General features: G+C 38.7%; 1 protein-coding gene across 4 annotated transcripts; it reads right to left on the reverse strand.

The window, feature by feature from the left end:
- Nucleotides 1–22085, reverse strand: SYT4 (synaptotagmin 4). Of its 4 annotated transcripts, XM_039542942.1 has the most exons (5): nucleotides 21941–22085; nucleotides 11281–11412; nucleotides 7573–8387; nucleotides 5861–5981; nucleotides 1–3505 (listed from the first exon to the last, which is right to left on the reverse strand). In XM_039542942.1, the coding sequence occupies exons 2-5, from the start codon at nucleotides 11312–11314 to the stop codon at nucleotides 3198–3200; spliced, it is 1278 nt and encodes a 425-aa protein (XP_039398876.1). In that variant the 5' UTR covers nucleotides 11315–11412; nucleotides 21941–22085; the 3' UTR covers nucleotides 1–3197. The 4 variants fall into 4 exon arrangements, with proteins under 4 accessions (XP_039398876.1, XP_039398879.1, XP_039398878.1 ...); XM_039542945.1 differs by lacking the exon at nucleotides 21941–22085 and having other exon boundaries at nucleotides 7573–7937; nucleotides 11281–11525; XM_039542944.1 differs by lacking the exon at nucleotides 21941–22085 and having other exon boundaries at nucleotides 7573–8333; nucleotides 11281–11525.
- Between the last annotated feature and the right edge of the window lie 3276 nt (nucleotides 22086–25361).

Consider the following 25361-nt stretch of genomic DNA (forward strand, 5'->3'; position numbering starts at 1 on the left):
TTGCGTTGGGATGGGATGAATGAAAGCAGCAGTTTATTCTTGTCTTACATACATGGCACAACATACAGAGCTGGCACAAAAAACTTACAAAACCTCATACACCATGCTTCCTCCCAAATAACTTCTATCAAGTTACAACAGCATAAGAAATCAGTTATTTAGTTACAACAGATCTTCAAACATGGATAACCTCCCATTCAGATTTTTTTCCGTAAGCTACTTAGACAAACATTATTTTACATGTTTAATACAGTACAGTATCCTTAACAGAGTTCAAGATATTCACATTGAGTATTGAATACTTTATAAAATGGAAAAATTCTCATTTCAGGGCAGGACCACTTTTATTCCTGCCATGTCTGGTTTACGAATGGGTCACAAGTCATTTTTACTCAACTTTCCAAGCTAATCATTGCTTTAAATTAAAAACAAAAATCCTATTTACAATTTTTCCAGTGTAATAAAAAGGTCTTTGCTTCCCACCTCCCTATCTTCCCTCCCCCGCAACAGCTGTCATTTATCTGGTAGAAATATTAACCCGTAGGCTGCTATAGAAACTTTAAAACACCCTCCTGACAACATCACATTGGATGGAAAAATGAATGATAGCCACAGCCCATGCCTGATTTAAAAAAAAAAGACTTTTTTTTTATTTTATTTTACTGAATGAAAGGCTTTATATCCACTAGGAATGTATGCTAAATCTCATCATTTGATCACATTAACAAAGATGATGCGCTACCTGTCAGCCAGATTGTAATAACTATACCCTTGTTTTAATTGTACCTCATATTACATAACAACCCATTGACTTCAGTGGAATTACTTGTGTAACATTATTTTTTGACATTAGTAAGGATATTGCAGTCTGGCTCTGTAATGCTACTATCTTTGGTCTAGATTCTATCACCTTTAATTATACTGAGTAGTGATTTACTCCATAAACAGTCCCATTGATGGGACGATTCATGATTCAGATACTACTGTATGGTTCTGATCCAAGCCCACTAAGTCAATGGGATCTTTTCTTTTGACTTAATAGGGCTTTGGCTCAGGCCCTGTTTGTATAAGGTTAGCAAACTTTAGCCCTGAAGTAGATAATCAATGTCTAAACAAAACAAACAAAAAAAGTTTCTATTTTTTGTACAAACAATATGCAATTTTTTTTACACTAGGTGTTGTCATAAAAAGCATATATAAGTTGTTTTGAAAATGCATTTTTATAGAACTTTATAAACGTGATATCAAACACGTTATCAAAGCTGGATAAAGTACTGACACAAAACCTGAAAGAACCTAAATAGAATTCTTCAGTAGTATTTCTTTCTTTCTTGCATATTTAACATTCCAGCCTCCTCCGCTTGTCATTTTATGGTCAAATTATGGTCCCAGTGAAGCCAACAACAAAACTCCAATGGGCTTCAAGGATTTGGCCTTCATTGAGAGTCTAATACAATATCAATTGTTAAAATGTTTTCATCATCGGCCCTATTCTGCCACCCTTCTTCACACTGAGTAATACCGTAATTCACAAGCAGTCTCATTCATTTCAGTGGGATTACTTGTGAAGGAAGGAGGTACTCAGTCTAAGCAAGGGTATCAGAAACTGACCCTGCATTTTTTAATCCTCCTTATTTCGACCACTAACAATTCTTTACAAAATATTATTCTTTACAAAGCTTGTCATTCAAAAGGAACATAGCACAAATATTTGCAGAAAACACTGTATAAGAAATCAGTGTACCCAGTGTAAACATAAATAAGATTCACAGGGCTCAAATGTTTTATGTCTATACTTGTTTACTTTGTGTTACACTTAGTTCCCCAATCTGGCATTGTGACCACAGTTTAAATCACTTGATACATACATGTTGCATACTACAGTGAAATCATGTTACTTCCCTCCCCTTCCCTCTCCCTCACCCCATTTTTTAATATAATCAGCCATGGGCACATGAAGATGATTGAAATGAAGTGCTACTTTAAAATTGTTCATCTAATATGATTTAGCGTGTGTTATAATGCTAATTTTGGGCCTCAATCCTGTAAATACCTGTTTCATTTTATACACTGTAAGTAGTCTTATTGATTTCAGTGAGACTACGCACAGTGCAGAAAGTTAAACCCACATGTATGTTTTAATGGGATTGGGACTTTGATTTCTGCCATATAATGCAATTTGTGTTTTATTTTTATTTTATTTTTTATTTTTTTTTATTTTATTTTAGTGAAGCAAATAGAAAAAAAATGGTAGACAAGTTTATTTTAGATATTTTCAACCTTTTTTAAAATATAACAAGTGAAAGATCATTCATTGTAATAGTCTTCACATTTCATTACCTTGGTAAAAATGTTTTACCTTCATTAGAAATGCTCAATGTGTGACCTGGGCGTGGAGTGAGGTGGGGAGAGGGGCGGAATTGCAGGTCATACTTAAAGCGCAAATCCTAACCGTATTGTAACATGTGCACTCACCTATATCTGAGCCCTTTTTATAAAACTATTAGTTTTAATTTGTTCGTTACTTTTAAAACATACTTATTTCATCCATTGTAATAATAATAATAACAACAACAATAATAATAAAAACCCAAACGTAAAAGACTATACAATATTTCACACACATAACAACTATTTGCACCTGATGTGATATGCAAAGCAAGTTGTTGAAAATGTCTTGTATTTGGGTTAATCAAAGTATAAGTACCCTATACTTATGAAAATTGGTTGAATTTCCATATGAGAAGGTTTCAGATACAATGGTAAACCAAATAAAATCCTCTTCCTGCCCCTCACACATTCTCAATTTTTAGACTTTAAAAAAAAAAAGTCTGTCCCTAGATCTAGCAATATATATTAATGAGGTTATCATCTTCTGCATGGAGTAGTAATCTACAGTTTCCACTGATTTATTCATAACAGATAGACTGCTCTTATTGAAGTTTGCACTGCTTCACAAGTCTATTACTATGTAAACTCCAGCAGAATATGAATATCATATGAAATTATGTCAAGTTTCTATGGATTAGAAATACCTTTGTTTAATGTGGAAATTTAGTTACCTTCTGTTCTGATAGTTCACTCCAGTTTTAACAAAAAGATGTCTTGTTACAAGCCTGTAATTATGCATCATACAGAAAGAAAATTGCTCCTTGCCTATGGAAATATTTGTTAAGTTCCAACCCATTTCTAGGCTGCTAACCATCACACAGCATATGCCACTTGGCAATTTGTCTCCTAGGATATTCACAAATTTCCTTCCAGTGCTCTCCACTTGTTCCTTCTGCTGAAGCTCCCAGGGTTAACCGGCCAATAATCTCATTCCTGGATCCCCTATCTGAATCCAAAACCAAAAATTCAATGCTGATATCTTCAAGGCCCTCACAAGGAATGTCAAAGACAAACAATTCATTGAATACTGCATTGGGGGTGCATTTCTTCACATGGGTTTTCTTTTTAGAGATTCTCTTCTTAGCATGGTAGAGGTTCACTTTGACATAAGGATCTGCAATGACAAGCAAAAGAAAAAACAAAACACAAGACTATTGACTGTTGTCCAACAGCAATTCATGGATCATGTGAATGGTAAAATATATTCTACCAATATAATGACAACATGATGAGGGATTGCCACAAACAAATAGATGTAGAAGAAAGGTCCCAATTGTAAAACTTTATCCTAAGTGACAACAGCAAGCTTTGTTGTCCTTTTTTTCTTAAATTAAACTATGAATCTTGAAAAATTAAAGCCAACTGATAAATATTAGATCTAGGTCTTTATTACTACAGCATGAAGGAAAAAACTCTATTCGCCTAATGGCAGAAATTTAAAACTCTATATTTATGTTTAATATGAATTAGTTATTCACACTTATTTGTGTAGGATAAGCCACATCTTAATGAGAATTGTGCAAGCAAATGCATAGGAGGAAAAAAAAAACAAACCAGAAAAAAATCTTCTTTAAGGAGTGGTTGAATGGACAAAATGTATTCCTAGTGTATCTCCAGTGATTTTAATGGACTTGATTAACTTGGCCCCACAAATTTTAATTTGGTAATTTTGAACCAGCAACTCCAAATGTGGAGCTGGATTTGTTGGTATGCTATATACGCCCAGGCTTAAGCAAGTTGATGACTGCCTTGCATCACTGGAGTAGCATGAAGTAGCCAATTCAAAAGGTTAAATTTTGTCCATATTTTATTAGTCCTATTAATTGACCCAACATGGCTTTTTTTAAACAGCATTCAAGTTTCGCTTGACTCTTCTTCCATTGAATTCATAGAAAGTTCTACCATTGATCAGAAGTAAACACAAATCCCATTTAGAATTGCTGGGCTGGAGAAAACAAACTGGAGTAGCTGGATGATGACAAGGTTACTCGTCCATTTGGCCTGATAGTATATTTTGCAGAAATACAGAAACAAATATCGTATTGCATATATTCAAGTGCAGTATGATATGAAAAAGTATGTTGAAATGTATTTCCACTTTCATACTATACTTTCATAGTTAACCAATACTTTAGGAATAAACCTCAAATAAATAAATAAATAAACGGCCTTTTGAAGCACAAACACCACCCCAGCATTCTATATATCAAAATCAATACCCATCAAAGTGCCGTACAGTGCTCTTGATCTCTGGCCAAATAAACATTGCTGGTTAACATCTCCCAACCATAGATACATTTAAAGTGTCCAGTTTGCTTCTCCCATATCTATCAGCAGCCTTTTATACCACTGACCAGGAGGTTTTGTTAAGGTGCGGGGGCATCAAATAAGTGGTTTATGGAGTCTCCTGAGTGGATCACTTCCTATCTTGCTGAGAAGGTAAAGGTGAGCAGTAAAAGCGAGAGGGGTGCTCTCAGACAGGGAATCACTGGGGTCTATTTTGTCATGAGTGGTATCTGATTACCTGAGAGACCTCCTTTCTCCCTGGCCCATGCTGACACAACCGAGAACAGAAGAGATGCTAAAGATAGAGATCCCTTTAAGAAGCATCTTCAGCTTTGTAGGATGTGTCAGCCTTCTGAGTACACTGCAAGGCCCATCTTTTCTCTTGGGCATTCAGGATGAGTTGAGGGTTAAAGAGGATTTTATTTTATGCTCAGAAGAACAGCCCATTGCATTTTATTGTGAAATTAAATTATGTCAGAGTGCCCAGTGTTTGGATATGCCCTTACTTATGACTCTCTTAAAATATATTGAATAAATATACCATACTGTCTGTCTGTGTCTGTGTGTATCTACCATTGGTTTCAATGGACGTTCCATAAAAAGAAACAGTAGCACAATAGAGCCACGAAAATGGATTGCAAAACCTGCTTTTCCTTAGTGCATCCCAAGGACACTGCATTACAATGCACAAATATCATGTTACAAGTGATTTATCTTACATTGCAAATACCATGTAACGAGCCAACTTGAGGGCTGATGTGACTTCATTGGAGCTATGTTGATTTACACCAGCTGAGGGTCTGTCTCAGTAATAACCCCCTGTAGATTACTTATTTACAATAAAACTATAATTCTGCAGTATTTCCCAACAAAATATCCTGCTGATGTCAGAGAAGTCCTACAGAATTAAAGGGAAAAACTCAATGACTTCATTGGGAAGAGGATTTCTTCCATATTAACTGCTAGGCCACTTAATTTCTTGGCAAATACTATATAGGAACAAGCTCCTAACATTTTGGAATGTAAAATATTACATGCCTCTGTGAATAAAGTAAGAGTGAATTGCAGATCATACAGCTCATGAATACATGGGTGATTGCACAGATCTTTAATCTGTAAACGCCCAGGCTTAGTATGTTTTTTACAATTCTGCCTATTCCACAGTCATAAATAAAAACATTACCTGATAATCCTGAAACGTCAGCTTTGGGTAGGTGCCTGGCTTTTAAAACAACCACGGTGAGAGTGTTTGTTGTAGACTGGTAGCAGAGAGAGATCAGTAATTCTCCACGCCCAGATGACTTCTGAGGAAACAAAAAGAGAACCTTTATGAACAAATATCTTGGTCAATATCTTGGCTGTGAATTGGAGTCATTAGTACACTTTTTGAAAATGTCATATGAGACCAGATGTTGGAACACATTGGAGGAGCTCTAAAGGAGCTATTTATTAATTATTATTATTAGGAGTAGAATTATTAGTATTATTTATTATCATAGTGCTATGCTACTTTATGTTACCCGACTTGATCCAATGTATTCTGGTAACAAAACTTTGTTAATGGCTTGTTAGTAAACTGATTACAAAAACAAGGTGAAAGCATATATTGTCATGGAAGAGACCTATTAGTTCACATGGACTATAGTAAGATAAAGATTTAAACTGATTTTTGAAACACCTACATCATAGGAAATAAATCTCAGTGAAAATAAAAGAGTATAAGCAGAGCTAAAATAGAAAATGTGTATCAAACACATGTAATTCACCAAAATCTGCAATGAAATCTTTTGACAAATATAGACTCACAATTTTATTGAAATTTTGTCCCTAATACTCTCTGGAGGATTATCATTTAAATGGAAGGAAGAAGAAATCAGGGTTCTGCTGTATAATTATTTAATATGAATTTGCAAGAACAATGGCTTTACATCAAGTAAAGCAAAGAAAAGAAACAGAGACCTAAAAGGTTGAACCTCTCTGGTATGTACAGTATCAATGAGATGATTACAGAGCTGTTGTGCTGCAGCATTAGAACTATAAAAGAATGATATTGCTGATAGGAATATTGGCTGGCAGACATTAATTCAATTTTGATGTAATGCTTGATCTTTTGAAAGCAATTACATTAACGTCAATACACATGCCAAATCCTCAGGAAGGGCTGGTGGGTACAATTCAGTTGTTATGGTTTTGAAATATCTTTTCATTCTGAACCTGGATAACAAACACAGGGTGAAATTCTGGCCCCACTGAAGCCAACAGAAGTTTTGACAGATTTCAATGGGGCCAGGATTTTGCCCATAGTGTCTTCTTTTTATTAGAAGAGCTGAAGCCTCTGTTACAATACTTAAGATACAGGATAATAATACAAAGGTCAAATAATGCATTTTAAATCAAACAGTGTAGTCAACAATGCAATTTTGTGAGTGGTTTCAAATAAAATAATGGATAAATATCTTTGATCTTTAAGGGCTTGGTCCATAGTTCACTGCAGTCAACTGAAAGATTCCCATTGACTTCAATGAGCTCTGAGTCAAGTCGTAATTGCCCATCTTCAATACAGAATGGGAAAAAGAAGCTGTGCATTCTGTTCTCGCCAGCCTGATTAATTTGGGTCAGAGCCTGCTGACCTAACATAAGTGGTCCCATTGAAGTAAATTGGACCAATTGCATAAGAAAATAGGATTTGGTCCATTAGCAATTTCTTATAACAAGCTCACTGCAGTGATCATTGATTGCACTTGTATGCTTGTCTCCCCATAATGTTATCATTTAAAGCTTCTTAATGGCTGTTCTGATGAACTCTTTCCCTAGTATCTAATATACTAGTAAAATAATAACATAATAATAAATAATAAAAGCACAGAACTTTTAAAGTTATTTAAAATAGATTACCCTAACATTTCTTTTGATGATCTCCCTGTTCATTAGCATCCTTCCCTCAGACAATTCAATTCCTTCAAGTGGAATGAGGACTTCTCCAATGATGTCATCTCTGGAAAACCTGTCAAAGCTCAAGATCATAAAGTGAAGGATTAAATCTTGGACTTGGCTATAGGGGATCCCATAAAATGTAAAGGTTTCATCAAAAGCTGGATCTAAGGTTTTTCTCAGCACTCTAGTTTTCACCTTGTGCTTCTTCTCGGGTAAGATTGTCATTTTGATGTAGGGATCAGAAGTCATTGACTGTTCATCCATTGCTGGCAATCCACGTGCTTCTTTGATGTTCACCACAAATGACTTCTTCTCAAAGTTGTACTCTAAGGAGAAAAAGAGAGTCCCTAGCTTGTCTTGTTTCTCTTCAGAAGACAGTGAAGTGTTGGACTTTAAGCTCTCGGGGGATATTGAATCTTTCTCTCTTTCTACAAAGTGTTTTGGAGTCAATTTCTCAAGATCTGGAGAGCTCTGGATTTTGGGGGTTGTTTTGGGGAAGTTGCCATTCAAATCTCTCTTTTCCAGGTCGAGGTGGAGAGAATTCTTTGGCATCACTGATTTGCTTTTTGCTTCACTTTTGTCATCTGCTCCAAATTTCTTCTTACTGTTAAGGTTCTCGGGATAAATGTCAACCCCCTTCAGCACATGGACAAATTTGTAGGGAGGGGTCTTGTTGGATTTGGAAGATTTACGCTGGCAGCAGATCCAAGCAAAGAGAGAGACTGTGAAGACAAGGCCAAAAGCACTAAAGATCCCAACCACTGTAGGAATTTCATCTGTAAATCAAATTAATAGTAATAAACATGTAAACAGCAGTGCTTAAATAATGTGATATATTAGAAAAAACACTCAAAAAAGATGGCACTAGCAGCAACCTAGGCAGAGTGAAATGTTTTTTCATTATACACATTGCAAAGGATCTGTGTATATTTCTCGCCACCTGCAGGTATAAATGTGTAGCCACACAGCAAGAAGGGCTGTTCGTGTAAGTACTTTTCCATATACAGTGTAGCCAATTATTTTAATTTATTGTTCATTTTTTGTTAACAACAGAGCAATTGGGAGGAAAACAGTAGGACAATGTAATATCATTAATAATTATTCTGAAATGGCTCCTTTCTATGTGCAGTTTCTAGGCTCAGTTAGAACAACTAAATCGGTATGAACCCACGAGGCAAATGCATTTTCGGCTTACTCCTGCAGCTTCTGCATTGAGTCTCCAGGATTTTGTTGATTAAACAGAATCTGAAATATGCAGTACTTATATATGACATCTACGTTTTATATTGCTCCCTGGTCTGCTCTGTGTAATGAATGAGGTAAATGTTTTGTGTTCTAATCTCAAAAGGGGTTAGAGGTATCTCATGACGATGCTGAGTTTAATAGAAGGGGATGGTATTCAACACTTTCTTAAGAGGCTCTCACCTTCTTGCAGGAGTGAGTCCTTGAAACAATAATTATATCTATAAAGGCTTTCCCTGCTCCCCGGACATTATGCATTCATGTTCAACTCTAAAAACAAGAAAACCCACTGTGTTGCTATCCATTAAGTATTGAACCTATCTGACTATTAACTAAAGTCGTGGAGAATTTAAAAGCAATATAAGGAGGGTTCTTATTTATTTTACAATATTTCATTAGATCGTATATGGTGACAAAACACATTAGAGCTAGATTCCACTCCCGTGTTCATATGAATCATGCATTTGAAAATTACATTTCAAAGGGGAAAACAGTGCAAGTGCTACAATCTCACTTGGAATGTGGATAAAGTGGTCGCAGATAGTGTTATATTATTAGTGTTTCATAAGCATGCAATGAAGAGCCACATGAGCACAACTAACTGGAAATCCAATTTGCCCTATAAGTAACAAATTTTAACATCCCACAATATACCAATCAGAGCTAAATCCACATCACTGTAAGAGTGAGGGGCTAGTAAAATATTAATGTGATGACGTTTTGTATGAATAAGGGTAATTATGGTCTTTATGTAAGAGTGCTGGTTCTTTAACACATGATTAGCCGACCTTTCTGGTTGAGAAAGAGCACAGGTGTCCTATATGAATGAGTCTGTTATGTACAGTTAAAAGCTAGACACATGGAACTACTTTTCACTTACTGTCATATCTTTATTTTTGTATTGGTGTACACTAGCACTAGAAAGAGATATTAGGAGATAAACTTCCAGCAGCTAAAGGGTTAGGCCTGGCTCTACATTTCTTCCAACAGTTGAATCATTTTTCTTTCTACCCTTATTCTGTATCATTCATTGTAATTAAATGTAAGAACTCAATAAAATGACATGTATGATCAATAAGTGAATTCATTTTTTTAAAGTTAAGCACGTGGCACTGAGTTTAGACAATTCCTCAGGTTTCAGAAATGGAAAATGTATAAGATGCAATAGGAGAGAACAAGGTATGATATCATAACTATTGGCACAACTTAAACAGGTTTTAAGTATCAGTTTGCATTTTTGTAACACTTTTCATTAGATCACATTTAAACAGACTGTTTATAAAAGTAAGAATAATATTACATGTGACATCTACAGCTTCTGGTAGCATTGATAAGACAAAATTGATACTTTAAATTAATTATCTTAATTAAATCAGTCATCAGGTGACCAAGATGTCACAAATGTAGTTAGAAACACCCAGGTGATGGGGGTGGGAGCAGGGAGATGAAATGGTAAAGAACATTGCTATACATTTACTTCAATTAGATAACAACCTGTGTTTGTTGCTATTTTCATACGGCAAATCAATTGTCCAGCCATTCAGAAAAGCCAGATTTCTTTGAAATGTTATTTATTAATACTAGAGCAGATTCTGATCTCAGTAACATATATGTAAATCAGGATTCACTCCACTTAAATCAAGGGAGTGATTTCAGATTTACACTCTTGCTAAAGTAAATATTTTGTAAAGGATAGTTCAGAAACATTTTTTTATAAACTCTAAGTAAATATATATATATACACACACACACCTATTTATGTGAATGTTTCTGAAACTCCCTTTCTGTAATAAAGTTAATCCTATATTCAACAACAAAAATGTTGAACTTAAAACTTTTTATTATTATCATCCTTTTATACTAACATCCACTGCACCAACATTTATCTCAGGAGTAAAATGTCCATTTAAATTAAGTGGGGATATCACACATTCACTCACCTAGCAACATCAATTAAAAGAACATATATATCTGTGGATAAGATTTTATATGCTCTCCTCTTTAAGAAGACAGGGGTGAAAGCTATTCCAAGAGCATTTTGGACAAGGATTTGATCTTTGGCATGGAATATACTTGAACAACTCAACTCTGGGGGTATGCTATCTTTCCTCGAGATAGAGGAAATAATTGAGGCATCAGTAATACACACAAAAAAGTCCTAATGCTTGCCAGTACCTGGGCTCCAAAAACAAAAAAGAAAATTACACATCTATAAACTTCAAAGACATAAAAAAAAGATGCAAGTGCTGAAAGGATTCCTCTGAAAGAGATATAAGGCAGCTGTGGATATAGGTTAGACAAGATTTCAAACCTTAGTCACCTCTCCCGACACCATGAAATGGAACATTCACACAAATGCCCAGCCAGCTCTCAGGCTTAAGGGTGGAAATTGCCCGGCATTATAAGTTTGGGATGGAACTTGCTTACCAAATTCTTCTCTGCTCGCTGAAATCGGAGCCATTTTTGCTGCGTGCTCTGTCCAAGGTACTGAAAAGCACTTCCTCTCCTTAGCCCAGCTCTTGGCTTGCACAAACCCAGCGGAGCCCTATTTTTTCCAGCCTGATGAAATCACAAACATGAAAGATCGGGAAGGTTTAGGAGGAGGAGGCTGTGAAGGGGGAGGGGAGGGAGCTTTTAGACCTTCCCTCTTCACGGTGATTTGCAACCCCCTTCCTGTTTTGGTTCTTCTGAGTAGCTCGGCTCCGAGACTGAAGACGTGGTTGAAACCCAAATTGACGCAATCCTGACGCTACAGGGCTGAAATCAGCACCTCCCCCCCCCCACCCCGCTAGGGATTCAGCACACACTCATCAATTATTTTAACTGCTCTGCTGCAGGAGATTAGCTCGCATTCTCAGCCTGACACAGACAGGGATGCTAATTCCTACAGCCAAACATGTCCTTGTAGGATCCACAGCCCTGTTATGTTTCATTAAGTATTATTTATTAATCTGATATCCAGGTTGCCAATGATGCAGTAGACGATGCAAAGTCTTAGGGTCAAACGACCCAGCTCCAATTTCAGGGATGTGTTTTCACTATATTTGATACCATACACATAATGGATCGGAATCACTAAATGCCCCGTGTCTACTGCCTCTTCCCCCTGGGAAGTGCGAGAACATAGCGTTCTCGTCTCCCGAGCTGCTTTCGGGTCTGGTAGAAGCTGGATCTGCTTGTCAATTTGGAACCTAAGGCTCCCGGATTATACTGTAAAAAAGTCTGATGCGAAAACACCCCCATGAATCTGCAACAGTGCTGCAAAACCTGGCACTTGAATCCTGCTGGATCCAGCCAAGTTTTGGCTCCCATCCCAAATTCTGCTGCATAAATGGAGACCACGTGAAGGTACTTCTGTTACAACAACAAAATCCAGAGACAGATGGACAGTGCTCCAGATCCCAGGATCTGGATCCCGACATTTTTTGTCCCCCACTCAGCAAATGCTGCTGCTTAACGACAGAACAAATGTAGCTGCTTCTAACTCCAGCAAAATCAATCCGAGAGGCTGCACCGAGTCAGTCTGTGGTGCTGATAATCCCAATTCCACTTCCTAAACAAAGACCATGTTTAGCTGCTTCTGCTGCACTTTAGCAAGCCTGCCCCTTCCCCCCAGCCCACCTCTCCACACACACTGCAGCTGTTCCACAGAAACTCAAACCCAGGATGGGGACTCTACTGGATCTTACCAAATTTTGGCCACAAACACATAAATGATACTATAAAAACAGAGGATAGTGGTGCTTCAACCATACACCTATACAAATCTGAACATACACACATGCTGGTATAAGCATGAGGCAAAAACTACCATTTGACTCCTCTATTTGACACTACAATTTGGGTGCTCAAAGACAGGCAGGATCCAGGTACATCCAGCTTTTGACTTTCCCTCCCTTCTTTTTGTTAATAGCAATTTTTTTTATTTTGGCCATCCAAAATTTAGACTTGTTCAAATGTAAGCGCATGGAAATAATTACATTTGATTTTACACTCCAGAGCAGACTGACAGGCTTCCAACCATCATCAAAATATGCTGGATCTTTACACAAATTTAACTGGAGAACATATGGATGCTATCCCTGATCCAGTATCAATAGGGCTCCCCCTCCTCCCCTCTCCCCGGATGAAATCTGGAAGTATCTCTGTTGATATACACAGGAATTACCAAGCACATGGAACTGCCAATTTGTGACTGTCAAAGGTTCCCTTCCCTTCTGGTTTCTTAAAAACCATGGAACACAGGGAGGCACCATGTAAAAGGCTGTTACACAGTTTTCAAGTTTTATAGTGGCTGGAGACCACTTTCTTTCAGCACTGATTCTCTTTTCCAGAATGGGAACTCTGTTAAAATGGGGGTGGAGGGGAAACACATAGTTTTTTTGCAAAGTACAAGATAGTTCAGCCATTTTCCTCTCAGTCCTTTTTAAATTAACAAAATTTGTCCTTGTTATGGATTATCAATATTATTATTTGATATTCTGGGAATGTCTAGAGACCAATCAGGTTGAGGCCCCATTAGGCTAAACACTAAACAAAAATATAGTAAATTACAGTCTCTACCCTTACTTTTATCTCAGGTTTGTACATAAATGGCTCATTCAAACATTACAGAAGGTGTTTCTTTTACTGCCCTGGCTCCCATCTTTTAGGAATTGCTAGTTTTCAAGGAGTTTATGATAATTAGATAGACTGCTATTTTACATATATAGAGAATCAACTCTTTATTCCCATAGTACACCACTTCTATGACATGGCAAAAAAAGCATCACTTACATCAATCATGATCCTTCTGTAGTTAACTATGTGGCTACCCTTAGTACAGAATATGTGTCACAGAAAATAGCTAAGAAGCAGGCTGAGCACTGGGATGCTGGCAAACCTTGAGGCAGATGTGCTGTTTATTCTCTGTGTTGTGCAAGCACCATCTAGTGTACACCTTAGATCCCTCAGTGCCTGAGGAATAGCATACATATACACACTTATGCAAACATACATAGAACTACGCAGAGAGATAATCAGCCTATTATTTCCATGTTGTATATAAGGCAAATGGCAGAAAGATGATCACCCCTTCTATTTGTTAACTGGCTACATTTCAACTGAACCCCTGCCAAGCAATGGGTACTTTTTCTCTCCTTGTGGTTGCAGATTCTTAGGAATGCCTTCCTGTCCTGAGAAAACATAACTGACGGTTTCAGCAGAGATTCACATTCTTAGAATACCCTTTTGTAAAAACTAGAGCAAAAGCACATTGCTCAGTCTACATTCCCCTCCATTAATTTGATAAGCAAACAGCTGATCGTGATCTGAGCGCCACAACCCCCAGACACATTCAGCACCAAGTCAGGGAGAGCTGTTTGAGACCTTGGCCACTGTACTAAGTTAAAATGAGTTCATGTGAAAAATGTACAGTCCAGCTGACTGCATCACAATGAGCTTTTCTGTGGGTCTAGAAAACAGATTATCAATGCACAGGCATGCGCCGAACACTCTCCAGCTGCTTAGTGAGTAGGGAGTGTGGTTACCAAGCAACACAGACCATACAGTTCCCAAAACAGATAGGCCTCAAATAAGCATTTGGGGCTGGAAAATAATGGTTTTCCGTCCCCTCCCCACTTATCAACAAACAATTACTATGTTTTGAATTCAAAAGAGCTTGTGTGGAGGAGAAAAAGGCCTGGCTTCCTCCTTTAAAAACCAAAAACAACTATTATTTTAAAATATAAAATAAAGCTCCATGATTTATATGTAGGAGATAAAAACAGGGAAAAAGCCCTTTTCCACCCCAACAAAATCTTATCCCTGGAGCTACACGCTGACACTATGTCTACACCTGGAGCTTAGGGTCTGATTCCCAACTTGCATAGGCATATCGATGAGGTCCAGGTGGGTTTGTACTCAGGTTGACTAGCCTGTGGCACTGCTTGCCACTGACCTTGCTTCCACAGCGACAATATCTTTAGAACACTAGCTTGGTTATGTCTATGCAAGCTGGGAATCACATACCACAGCTTCCAGTGTAGACATAGCCAGAGGTGCACATGTTCAAATGCAGCCATGAATTGTGTAAGCCTCGATTTTTGGATTCCAGATTTGAGACATTGACTTGATATGGACCTGAAAGTGCTTGTTCAGCACATCTGAAAATCAGGCCAAAAAGCCAAGATTTTTAAAAGTAGGAACCTAAGTTAGACTACATAAATAAGTGGTCACATTTTCAAGAATGCTGAGCCCCCTGACACACTCACTGACTTCAAAAGAACCTTCCCAGCACTTTTGAAAATCAGGCCACTAATTTGGAAGTCTAAATATCTAGTGGTTAAATCACTAGACTAGGACTTAGGAGTGCTGATTCCAATTCCCTGCTCTGCCACAGACTTCCTGTGGGACGTTGGATAAACCACAGTCTATCTGTCCCTTACCTCTCCATCTGTCAAATGGGGGTAATAGCATTTTTCCACCTCACCGGAATATTCTGAGGATAAATACATTAACAAATGGGAGGTGTTGAGATACTATGGGGATGGAGGCTACATAAGTACCTAAGATAGATAGAAAGCATGGATTTAGGAGCCTATCACTATGTTTCTGTCTCTGAAAAAAATCAGCCTTGGTGTAAATTTGAAGCTTTATTTGTGGGAAAATATGGCCCTAGATAATTTCACAGCATCAAGATTCTGTAGGTACAATGACTTCCTGCCTACCAGCTATTTTAGGAAAAACACACATATATGAAACTTACATGCAAATACCATATACATAACATATAGTATGATATTGCCTTTGTCTGAGACATTTTGACTAGAGTAGGTTGGATAATGTTTTGTTTTGTTTTTCTGTGGAAAATGTTGCCAATTTTGGCAAAAATTGAAAACTTTTTTTTTCAGATAAATACTGAACATTTTTGACTGAAAAACAAACAAAACCTTAATTTGGAAATGTCACTGCAATGCCTCATGGAAGCTGTAGTTTAGATGCGTCCATTCTGTTCTTCGTGCTGGGCTCCCTGGTTGAACTACCTGTCCCATGATGCAGCATGGTCTCCTCTCTCACTGAGCCATGTTGGTGTATCATGAGTGACCTTGGCAACAGTACATATCGGGAAATGTAGTCCGGCTGGGGAACCTTTAGAGGAGAATAGGGAAATGAAGCAAGCAAACTACAACTTCCAGGAGGTCATTGTGGAGGCATTTCCAAACTTAAATTTTTGGGCTATTGGACAATTTTTTTCAGTCTTCTGTCAAAAAACAAAAAAGTTTCAGTTTTAAGGTGTTAGTTTTTCATTGCAGTTTAAATTTTACACAGATAGCAGACACATTTTGTGAGAAAATAATCTTAATTAAAACAACAACAACAACAACTTTCCACTGATAATTTTGATAGGAATTATTTGACCAGTCCTCATTTTGACCTATATGCAAGTTGCCCTTTCATGTACTATGTTCCATACACATAAGTAACATATTAAAACATATAACATAGTTTTTATGTAGATAGGAGACATGCAAATGTGTAATTTTCATATACAATATACTATTTGTCAGAATCATATGAACTTAGCTATCAGTGCCAGGTGCACAAGAGCAGTGCTGGGCACAGCTGGGGAGGAAGGTGGCACAACAGGTGGCTTTCACCATCTTTCCCCCCACACTCCCACAATCTTGGAGGCTGCTGGAAATTGAACCAGCCTTTGGTGCAAGTTAGAGCAGTCTTAGCACTGCTGTGACTATCACCAGTGGATAATGGCTTCCCAAGCAGTCACATGCTAGGATTACCAGACTGCATTCATTCTCTAGTTCCTCCTCATCTCACACTTGACACACCCCTTCCCTTCTCCTAGCCTGCACCATAATGCCCACCATACCAGGGGACCAGAAGCCCACTCTACCTCAAATGAGAATTATCCTAGAGGAACCCTCATGCGCTCCCTCAGGGCAGCTATAAATCCCCTTTTTGTTGGGAGACTTAGTGGATACTCAATATCTGGCTCACAAACTTGTGCTCCAAACTCACAAGTGCCTATTACACAGGCTACAAGAGACGGGTCTATTTTTTTGTGTCCTGAGTTCCTGCTGACGTCAATGAATTCTTGAGTGGCTGCAGAATCCTGACACTGGCAGTGTCTCTCTTCCTCTTCTCTCTATTTTTGGTATTTTGCACAATCATTTTCTAAATATATTATGATGTATTCTTTACCTCCCTCTTGAGCTTTAAGACCCTAATGCCATTTCATGCTGTGGAGGCAGGGAAGAGAAGGAAAAAGGAAAGCTGGCTGTGGTGAATAAGGCATTTCCAACAATTGATTCTAAAGTGATTGTAGTCAGTGTGCACCGGCATAGATTATCTTTCTACGGCTTCTAAAGACCAACCCTCTGGTGGTTAGAGACACATTTATGTAACGCAATATCAGGGAGCACGGCTGTGGAACTGGCTATTACTAATACTTCCTGTGATTTTTTTTAAGGGTTAGTTTTTTACTGGCAATTCATTTCTTCATGTGACAGCTTTATTTTGATAATAGCTAGACTCCACTACTTCTGATGTGTTAAAGTTCATAGATGGTAGTGTTTGTGAGCTAGGAGAATTATTGTCTGTGTATACATTTTATTGGCTTTGCTGTACAGGACGGTCAGGGCAGCTGTTATGCTCTCAGCAAGTCTACAGGAACCCTGGGAAAGGGAATACTTTTTCATCTTGGTGACCTCTGCCTGTTGAGGAAAAGTAGGCTGTATTCCCTCTTCCTCCCCAGGATTTTATACCAAAGATGTATCTAGGAAACAGATTCAAAGTCTTATTAGTGAAAAATATATTTTCCTTCTATTTATTTTTAAATCAATAAAAATACTAATTGAGGGGAAGAAAAAAGTACAATTTGGGTTCTGCAAAGGGGCTAGATGAGCTAGTCAGTGGGAACTGGAAACCTAATTCCATTTGGCTGCTTTGGAAATCCCAGCCTTAGTTGACAGCTCAGCTACCACAGTGGCCTAAGTTAAGTGTCAGTAACTTGGATCACTGGTAAATAAATCAGAATCAGAAATGAAAGGGAGACATTTCTTTCCATCTTGAAGAGTAAAAGAACATAGGAGAGGAAAATAATATAAAGCTAAATCCTGAAGTACTTACCAGGTTCCTGAATATCTTTCCAACACTTATGCATATGCTTAATTTTATACATGTGAGTCCCACTGAGTTCTTTGGGACTGAAGTTAAGCACAAGCATTGATATTTATAAGATGTAGCCCTTAATTTTAAATCACTCCTTGCTTTTGGGTGGACTACCGTAAGCTAAATGCTGTAACTTGCCCAGAGAACTATCCAATGCCATGCATAGATGAGATGTTGGAGAAACTGGGATGTGCCCAGTTCATCTCCACCTCAGACTTAACTAAGTGGTACTGGCAAGTGCTGCTAGATGATCCAGCCAAGGAAAGGTCAGCCTTCATTACCCACGTAGGGTTGTATGAATTTAATGTGCTCCCTTTTGGACTGAAAAAATGCACCTGTCACCTTCCAGAGACTGGTAGATAACCTTCTGGCTGGATTTGGGGAATTTGCAGTCATCAATCTTGACAATGTGGTTATATTCTCAGATTCATGGGCAGAACACCTGGAACACCTCCAAGCTGTCTTCCAGCATGGAAGGGAGGCAGGATTAACCGTGAAGGCCAAAAAGTGTCAAATAGGCCTAAACAGGATAATATACATTGGCCACCATGTGGGTCAAGGGACTATCAACCCCCTACATGCTAAAGTAAATGCTATCCAAAATTGGCCTGTTCCTAAGTCAAAAAAGCAAGTCCAATCTTTCTTGGGCTTGGTCAGGTATTACTGACAATTTGTACCATGCTACAGCCAAATTGCCACCCCACTGACAGACCTAACCAGGAAGAAACAGCCAAATACAGTTCAGTGGATTGAGAAGTGTCAAAAAGCCTTTAACCAGCTTAAGGCGGCCCTAATGTCTGACCCTGTACTAAGGGCCCCGGACTTTGACCAACCTTTTGTTGTAACCACTGAGCATGGTGTAGGAGCAGTTTTTATGCAGGAAGGACCAAATCAACTATTCTATCCTGTCGTGTTTCTCAGCAAAAAACTTTCTGAGAGGGAAAGCCACTGGTCAGTCTTAGAAAAAGAATGTCACGCCATTGTATATTCTCTGGAGAAACTACACCTATACTTTTGGGGACGGCATTTCCACCTGCAGACTGACCATGCTGGACTGAAGTGGCTTCACATAGTCAAAGAGACTAACAAAAAAACTTCTTCAGTGGAGTTTAGCTCTTCAATACTTTGATTTTGAAATACATTTTGGGAGCCTCTAATAAAGTGGCTGATGCACTCTCCCGGGAAGGTTTCCCACAATCAGCTGGGTAAAAATGTCTCTGCATTACAAGACATTGTAGTCCTTGACATGTAAAAAGTACTATTTAGTTCTTCATGTAATTATTAGTAAAATTAGAGGTGCATGTATCTTATTAACTCTGTTTCCTAAACCTCCAGGAAGAAATCCCAGCTGGTGTGGACCCGACCTAAACCAGGCTGGCCAGCACCGTCTGTGATTTGGGGGGTGATAAATTAAGTGTGGGGGGGAGCTCCATTTATGGACACCCAGCCAGCCAGATAGCTATAAAATCCCCTTTAGTAGCTGTTCTCTACTTGCTTTACCTGTAAAGGGTTAAAAAATCCACAGGTGGGGGAAAGGTGTGGGCATCTGACCAGGGGAGCCAATGGAAATGCTAGAACTTTTTAAAATTGGGAAAAAACTTCCCCTTTGTCTGTTGTTGTTCTCCGGGGAAGAGGGGAACAGTGCAGCAATTATATTGTGAGAAGCTGAAGGCCAGGTATGAAAATCATCAGAATCATTCCTAGAGTAGGAAGATGCGATTAGGTTTATTTTTTTATTTCTTATGGCTTGTGGATTCCTCTGTGCTAACCCCAGATTAGCACAGAGGAACCTTAAAGGTTGCTTTTAACCTTTAAGCTGAACCCCCAGAAAATTATTTTGTGTGCTTAATTTTTGGAATTACTCTTTTAAAAATCTAGCAGGTTTTCAGATGTATTTTCTTTCTTTTCGTTTTTAATAAAATTTACCTTTTTTAAAAACAGAGTTTGGATTTTTGTGTCTTAAGAGGGTTGCGCACATGTTTTTTAGTTAGCTGGTGTCATCAGCTGATTTCTTTGTTTTCCTTTCTCAGCTCTTCCCCAGAGGGTGGAAGGGCTTGAGGGTACCCCACAGGAAGGAATTCCCAAGTGCGCCTTCCTGGGTTCCAAGGGGTTTTGCATTTGGGTGGTGGCAGCATCTACTCATCAAAGGTCAGAGAGAAGCTGTAACCTTGGGAGTTTAATACAAGCCTGGAGTGGCCAGTATTAATTTTTAGAATCCTTGTGGGCCCCCACCTTCTGCACTCGAAGTGCCACAGTGAGGAATCAGCCTTGATAAATAGACTCAGATAATTGGTAGGAAAGATAGCAAGGGGAAAAGGAGTTCAGGAGAGCTGACAGTTTCTCAATTAAACAATATTAAAGGCAAACTAGCCCAATGTGAAGGAAAGCTCGGAAGAATAGTAAGAGGTCAATATGGCTCCAACAGGATCTCTTTAATAACCTAAAAATCAAAAGGAAATCTGGAAACATGGACAAATTGCTAAGGACGAGTACAAAAGAATAGCACAAACATATAGGAACAAAATCAGAAAGGCTAAGTCGCAAAATGATTTATACCTAACAAGGGACAGAAAAAGGAATACGAAGAGCTTCCAAAATATATTAGGAACAAGAGAAAGATGAAAGAATGTGTAGGTCCTCTACTTAGTGGGAAAGGAGAGCTAATAACAGATGATATCAAGGAGACTGAGATATTTAATGCCTATTTTGCTTCAATCTTCCCTAAAAAGGTGGTCAATGGTGACCAAATCCTCAACACAATTAATATTAACAAGGGGGAAGGAATGTAAGTCAAAATAGGGAAAGAACAGATTAAAGAATAATTACATAAGTTAGATGCATTCAAATAAGCAGGCCCTCCTGAAATTTACCCTAGAGTTCTTAAGGAATTAGCTGAAGCAATCTTGGAACTGCTAGTGATTCCTTTTTAGAACTTAAGGAGAATGTGTGAGACCCCTGAAGACTGGGTAAAGGGAAACATAGTAATATAGCTTTGAAAAGGACAAAAAGGTGGACCTGGCGAATTATAGACCAGTCAACTTAACTTCAATATCTGGAAAGATACAGGAACAAATTGTCAAATAATCAATTTGTAAGCACCCAGAGGACAATAGGATTATACCCAATAGCCAACATGAATTTCTCAAGAACAAATCATGGCAAAGCAACCTAATTTCATTCTTTGATAGGGTTGCTCACCTAGTGGATGGGGGAAAGCCATAGACATGATATATCTTGATTTAAGTAAGGCTTTTGACACAGTCCCACATAACATTATCACAAACAAACTAGGGAAATGTTATCTGGATAAAAGTACTATAAGGTTGGTGCACAAGTGATACTAGTCAATATTTTCATTAATGACATGTGTAACCCCATTGGGGTTTAGAGAGCATGGGCCCTTGTCCTTGTTACCCCCAAAACAGGGTTTGGGGCACCCCAAGTATAACTTACCTATTGTTCTCTTAGTCTGTCTTTCCTAAGGTATGGATCTCCAGCATATACTTGAAGGATACGGATATAGACCTCCGATAAATGATTGACACAAGCAGTATTCTTTTCAAAACAAGTTCCCTTTTTACTAGTATAATCAAAAATCCCTAATATAGTGATAGTCTAGAAACACAAATAAGACACAAATTCCTTATTGATGTTATAAAAACATAAATCCCTTACAAGATCATTTTAAACCTCAATAACAGACTGTTCAAATCATTCTAAGTGTTTGTGCTCTGTCACAGATGGCCAGTTTGTCACACAGCGCTGATAGTAGTTGGCAACAGTACTTTAAATTTTACATATATTAAACCTTTTTACAAGTAACACACAGTTATATATCTTTATTAACACACACAAACACATACTAACACTAATTCAACACTATTCTATGCTATACTATAATTATAACTGGCAGGCTTACTCTGTCTGTTGGCTTCTGCTACATTTGCTGCTGCTGTTTGCTGCTGCCACCATCAGCAGCTTGTGATCAAATCAGATCAACTTTTACTTCTAGATCTCTCTCTTTCTGCTCCTGACTTCTGACTCTCGACTCCTCTCAATTTCTCTCTTCCCTCACCATCTTCCTTTTATATTGTACTAACTGTCAGTTCTTTTATACTATCTAGTTTTAGCCTCAGCATTTCATTGGCTATCTGTCCATTCTACTTTATCCTCCAATTTGTTGTCTACCACTTTTGTGACTGTTATCTGTCAATCATTGTTGTTTACCACTTTTGTGACCTTTGTCTACTTGGCTCTCTGTTTACCTCAGAGTTATGATCTGATGACCTTTCCCCTACTTTTGTACTGCACATGCTCAGAAATATCTTGTGACCTGAACCTTCCAGTGGCGGAGTGACTTTTGCTTTCTCAGAATGGAAGCTACAGACACCAAATGGAGTATGAGGAATTTCTCCAGTATCTTCTTGAGCCAGAGGAAGTATTGATTGTTCCAGGAAGAGGAAGTGCTGGTCATTCCAGGGATGTGGAGAGAGGGAAAGTGACAGAGGGTGTGTGCCAGTAGCTACAGCAACAGGGCTACAGCGAGCAGATCCTCATATAGTGAAGCTTATATTAAAATACTTATCAGGTCCTGCCTCAGTCTTCTTTTTTCAAGACTAAACATGCCATGACACCTTTAATGTGTACACATCAAAGCATCTAGGAACATTATCTACAAGGTCAGGTCCAAATAGCTCATGCACACTAACCTGCATGGGACTCAGTCTACATTATTCAGAAGGAAAAAGTGTTGATCCAAGCCAGTCTTGCTGGGATTTAAACTCATTTTTCAGAAAGCCAGATTGTTCCCTGCCATGGCAAAACCTGTGGGTAGAGGGTAGATAGCCTGAGGTGTGGGGCAGGGAAGACAATTCTGCGAGGTTGCCTTTTTGTCGTTTTCCTTGCAAGTCCTCTGTAGGGGATGAGAGCCATGGATTTTGGATCCACCTCACCACCTAAATTGAAGATCCTGGAAATCCACAGGTCCATAGACGCAAGAGCCATCCTACAGAGACAATAGTCCCTCCATCTGGTTTCACTTAGCAAGATAGCTCCAACAAGAGCTCTGTTTCCATTGTTTGTTTCTCCCTGAAGATGCTTAGCAACAGATGAGGAGAACCAGAAGAAGCTAACAACATTTTGACCTGAATTCATTGGCAGATGCTTTTACAGGCAGAATCCCAGTGGGACTTTGCCTCATAGAGCATCCCCTTATCTGCCCTTCCTCTATGTCCTCAAAACTGTGCACAGCCCCTTCCAAATGAGGGACTCACAGAGGGGCATCCATAGGATGCTGGAGGGGGCAGTCAGTGCCATAGAGGTAGGGCAGGCAGATTAGGAACCATGTGAGTTTGATCCCCAGGCCTCACTGGATATGTCTACATTGCAAATAAACACCTATGACCAGCTGACTTGTGCTGGTGGGGCTTTGGATGAGGGGCTATACAACTGCAGTGTAGACTTTCGGGCTCAGATTGGAGCCCAAGTTCTAGGACCCCATGAGGTGGAAGAATCCCAGAGCCTGGGTTGAATGTCTACACTGCAATTTTATAGCTTCATAGCCCAACCCCACCAGTATGAGTCAGCTGACATGGGCCAGTCATGGGTGTTGTCTTGCAATATAGACATACCCAAGGAGTCTTCACATTTGTAAACCTGATGTAAAAGTTACCATTGAGCTAACCTCTCTGGCTATATTTGGAAAAAAGTGAATCACCAAATGTGGCTCATTATCATGCTTCTGATTAAAATCTTCCAGGCCTTCTTGTTTTACAGTAAATGACTAATAATAAAACCAGGCCAAGTCTTTTATGGATTTGGAAAGGGCAGCAAAGACACAAGCTAGGATTTTCAAAGGAGACGAGAGGAGTTAGGTCCCCGGCCAAACTGGTCCCCAATTCTGAAAAGGATGGACCACCCAAGATAAGCAGGTGGGTGGGGACAAAGCAGAGGACGTTAGGGAGTGGGTGAAATCTTGACTCCATTGCCCCAAAGACCACCAACATCTCATAACCTTGGAGGCATGGGGAGAAAGGCTGTGGAAATCTCCTCTATGCCAGTCTGATTTACTAGTACAAGCCTCATTTGCATTCAAACTTGAATTTCCAAGAGGCTGCCACACAAACTCACGATCCCCATATTGTTGACATCTGATGTTATCAAAAGTGAGAAAGTGTTTCCTTCTGCAAGTCAGCTGGGAGATGCCAGCTCCTGGAACAATGTGCCAGCCAACTTTTATATAAAAAAGTATCAGTTCATCATCTGAAATTAAAATGTTCCCTTTCATTGCCATGTATCTTTTTATTCCTTCTGTGTATGCATTGATATTTATGGAATCCATATATAATTTGGTATCAGTATATTTAATCATAATCTGCACAAGCACAGTGTTTAGCTGAACATATAAAATGAACTATAATGATTCTAAAATGTTTAATTTAAGAATCTCTGCCTCTGTGCATATGAATCAGAGACCTGTGTTTAATTATTGATAGCAATTAGAGCACAGAAGCAGACAAACAGCATCTGGTGGCAGGAATAATTCCATACCCCAGCCTTTACTCAGAGTCTCCTTTTGGTACCAAAGCCATGCTTCACTGACTGATTCGCTGCACTGTAAAAAATTGGTTTTCTGTTTCTAAACCACCCTCTGAAACCATTCTGCCTTCTTTTGAGCCCTGCTGTCCCTATGGGTTTTGCCCCTCTGGGTTGAGCAGATGTTACAACGGGATAAAGTTGGTAAGACGGTGGTCTGATGTACTCAGATTCCAAATATTATTCCTACATAAGTACTTCTCTGTTTTCATGTATTAACTGTCTTGTGAATACTAAAATTTGAAATAATGCATTGGCATTCAAGCTTGAAGGTCAGGGAATAACCAGAAAGATGCTCTGGGAGACACCAGACACAAACACTTAAGCAGAGCTGGCCAAACAGTAAACTAGCATTTGCCAATATTTTCCCAATTTGACATCAAGAGTTTGATCCTGCACACCCTGAAGTCAATGGAAGTGTTGCCACTGACTTCAGTGATTGTAGGAACAGATCTTAAGTTCCATTTGCTGTGATTCATGGGGTCGTATTATCGTTTACCAGCAGTAATCAGACAAATGCCAGGGAGTTGTGAAAATGTCATGAATCCAGGAAGTTTCATGTATTTGAGCATGAATGATTATTCATCTGAAAATTAATTCTAGGAGTGATTTATTCATTAGAGCTAGCACAGGGGGGGGGAGGAATTAATAAATATTTTTCAGAAACTTCCCTTCCCCCTCCTCCCTGAAAAAAAAATTCTGTTAAGAAATTTCAATATGCTTTGAATGGTTAAAAAGTATGGAAA

Source organism: Mauremys reevesii, linkage group 6, assembly GCF_016161935.1.
Source record: "Mauremys reevesii isolate NIE-2019 linkage group 6, ASM1616193v1, whole genome shotgun sequence".
Classification (NCBI taxonomy): domain Eukaryota; kingdom Metazoa; phylum Chordata; order Testudines; family Geoemydidae; genus Mauremys; species Mauremys reevesii.

Coding starts and splice junctions, on each gene's coding strand:
- SYT4 (XM_039542942.1), bottom strand. CDS start 11,314: ATGGCTCCGATTTCAGCGAGCAGAGAAGAATTTG. Junction 8,388..11,280: donor AGCGAGCAGAGAAGAATTTG/GTAAGCAAGTTC, acceptor TTTGATTTACAG/ATGAAATTCCTACAGTGGTT. Junction 3,506..5,860: donor TGACGTTTCAGGATTATCAG/GTAATGTTTTTA, acceptor TTGTCATTGCAG/ATCCTTATGTCAAAGTGAAC.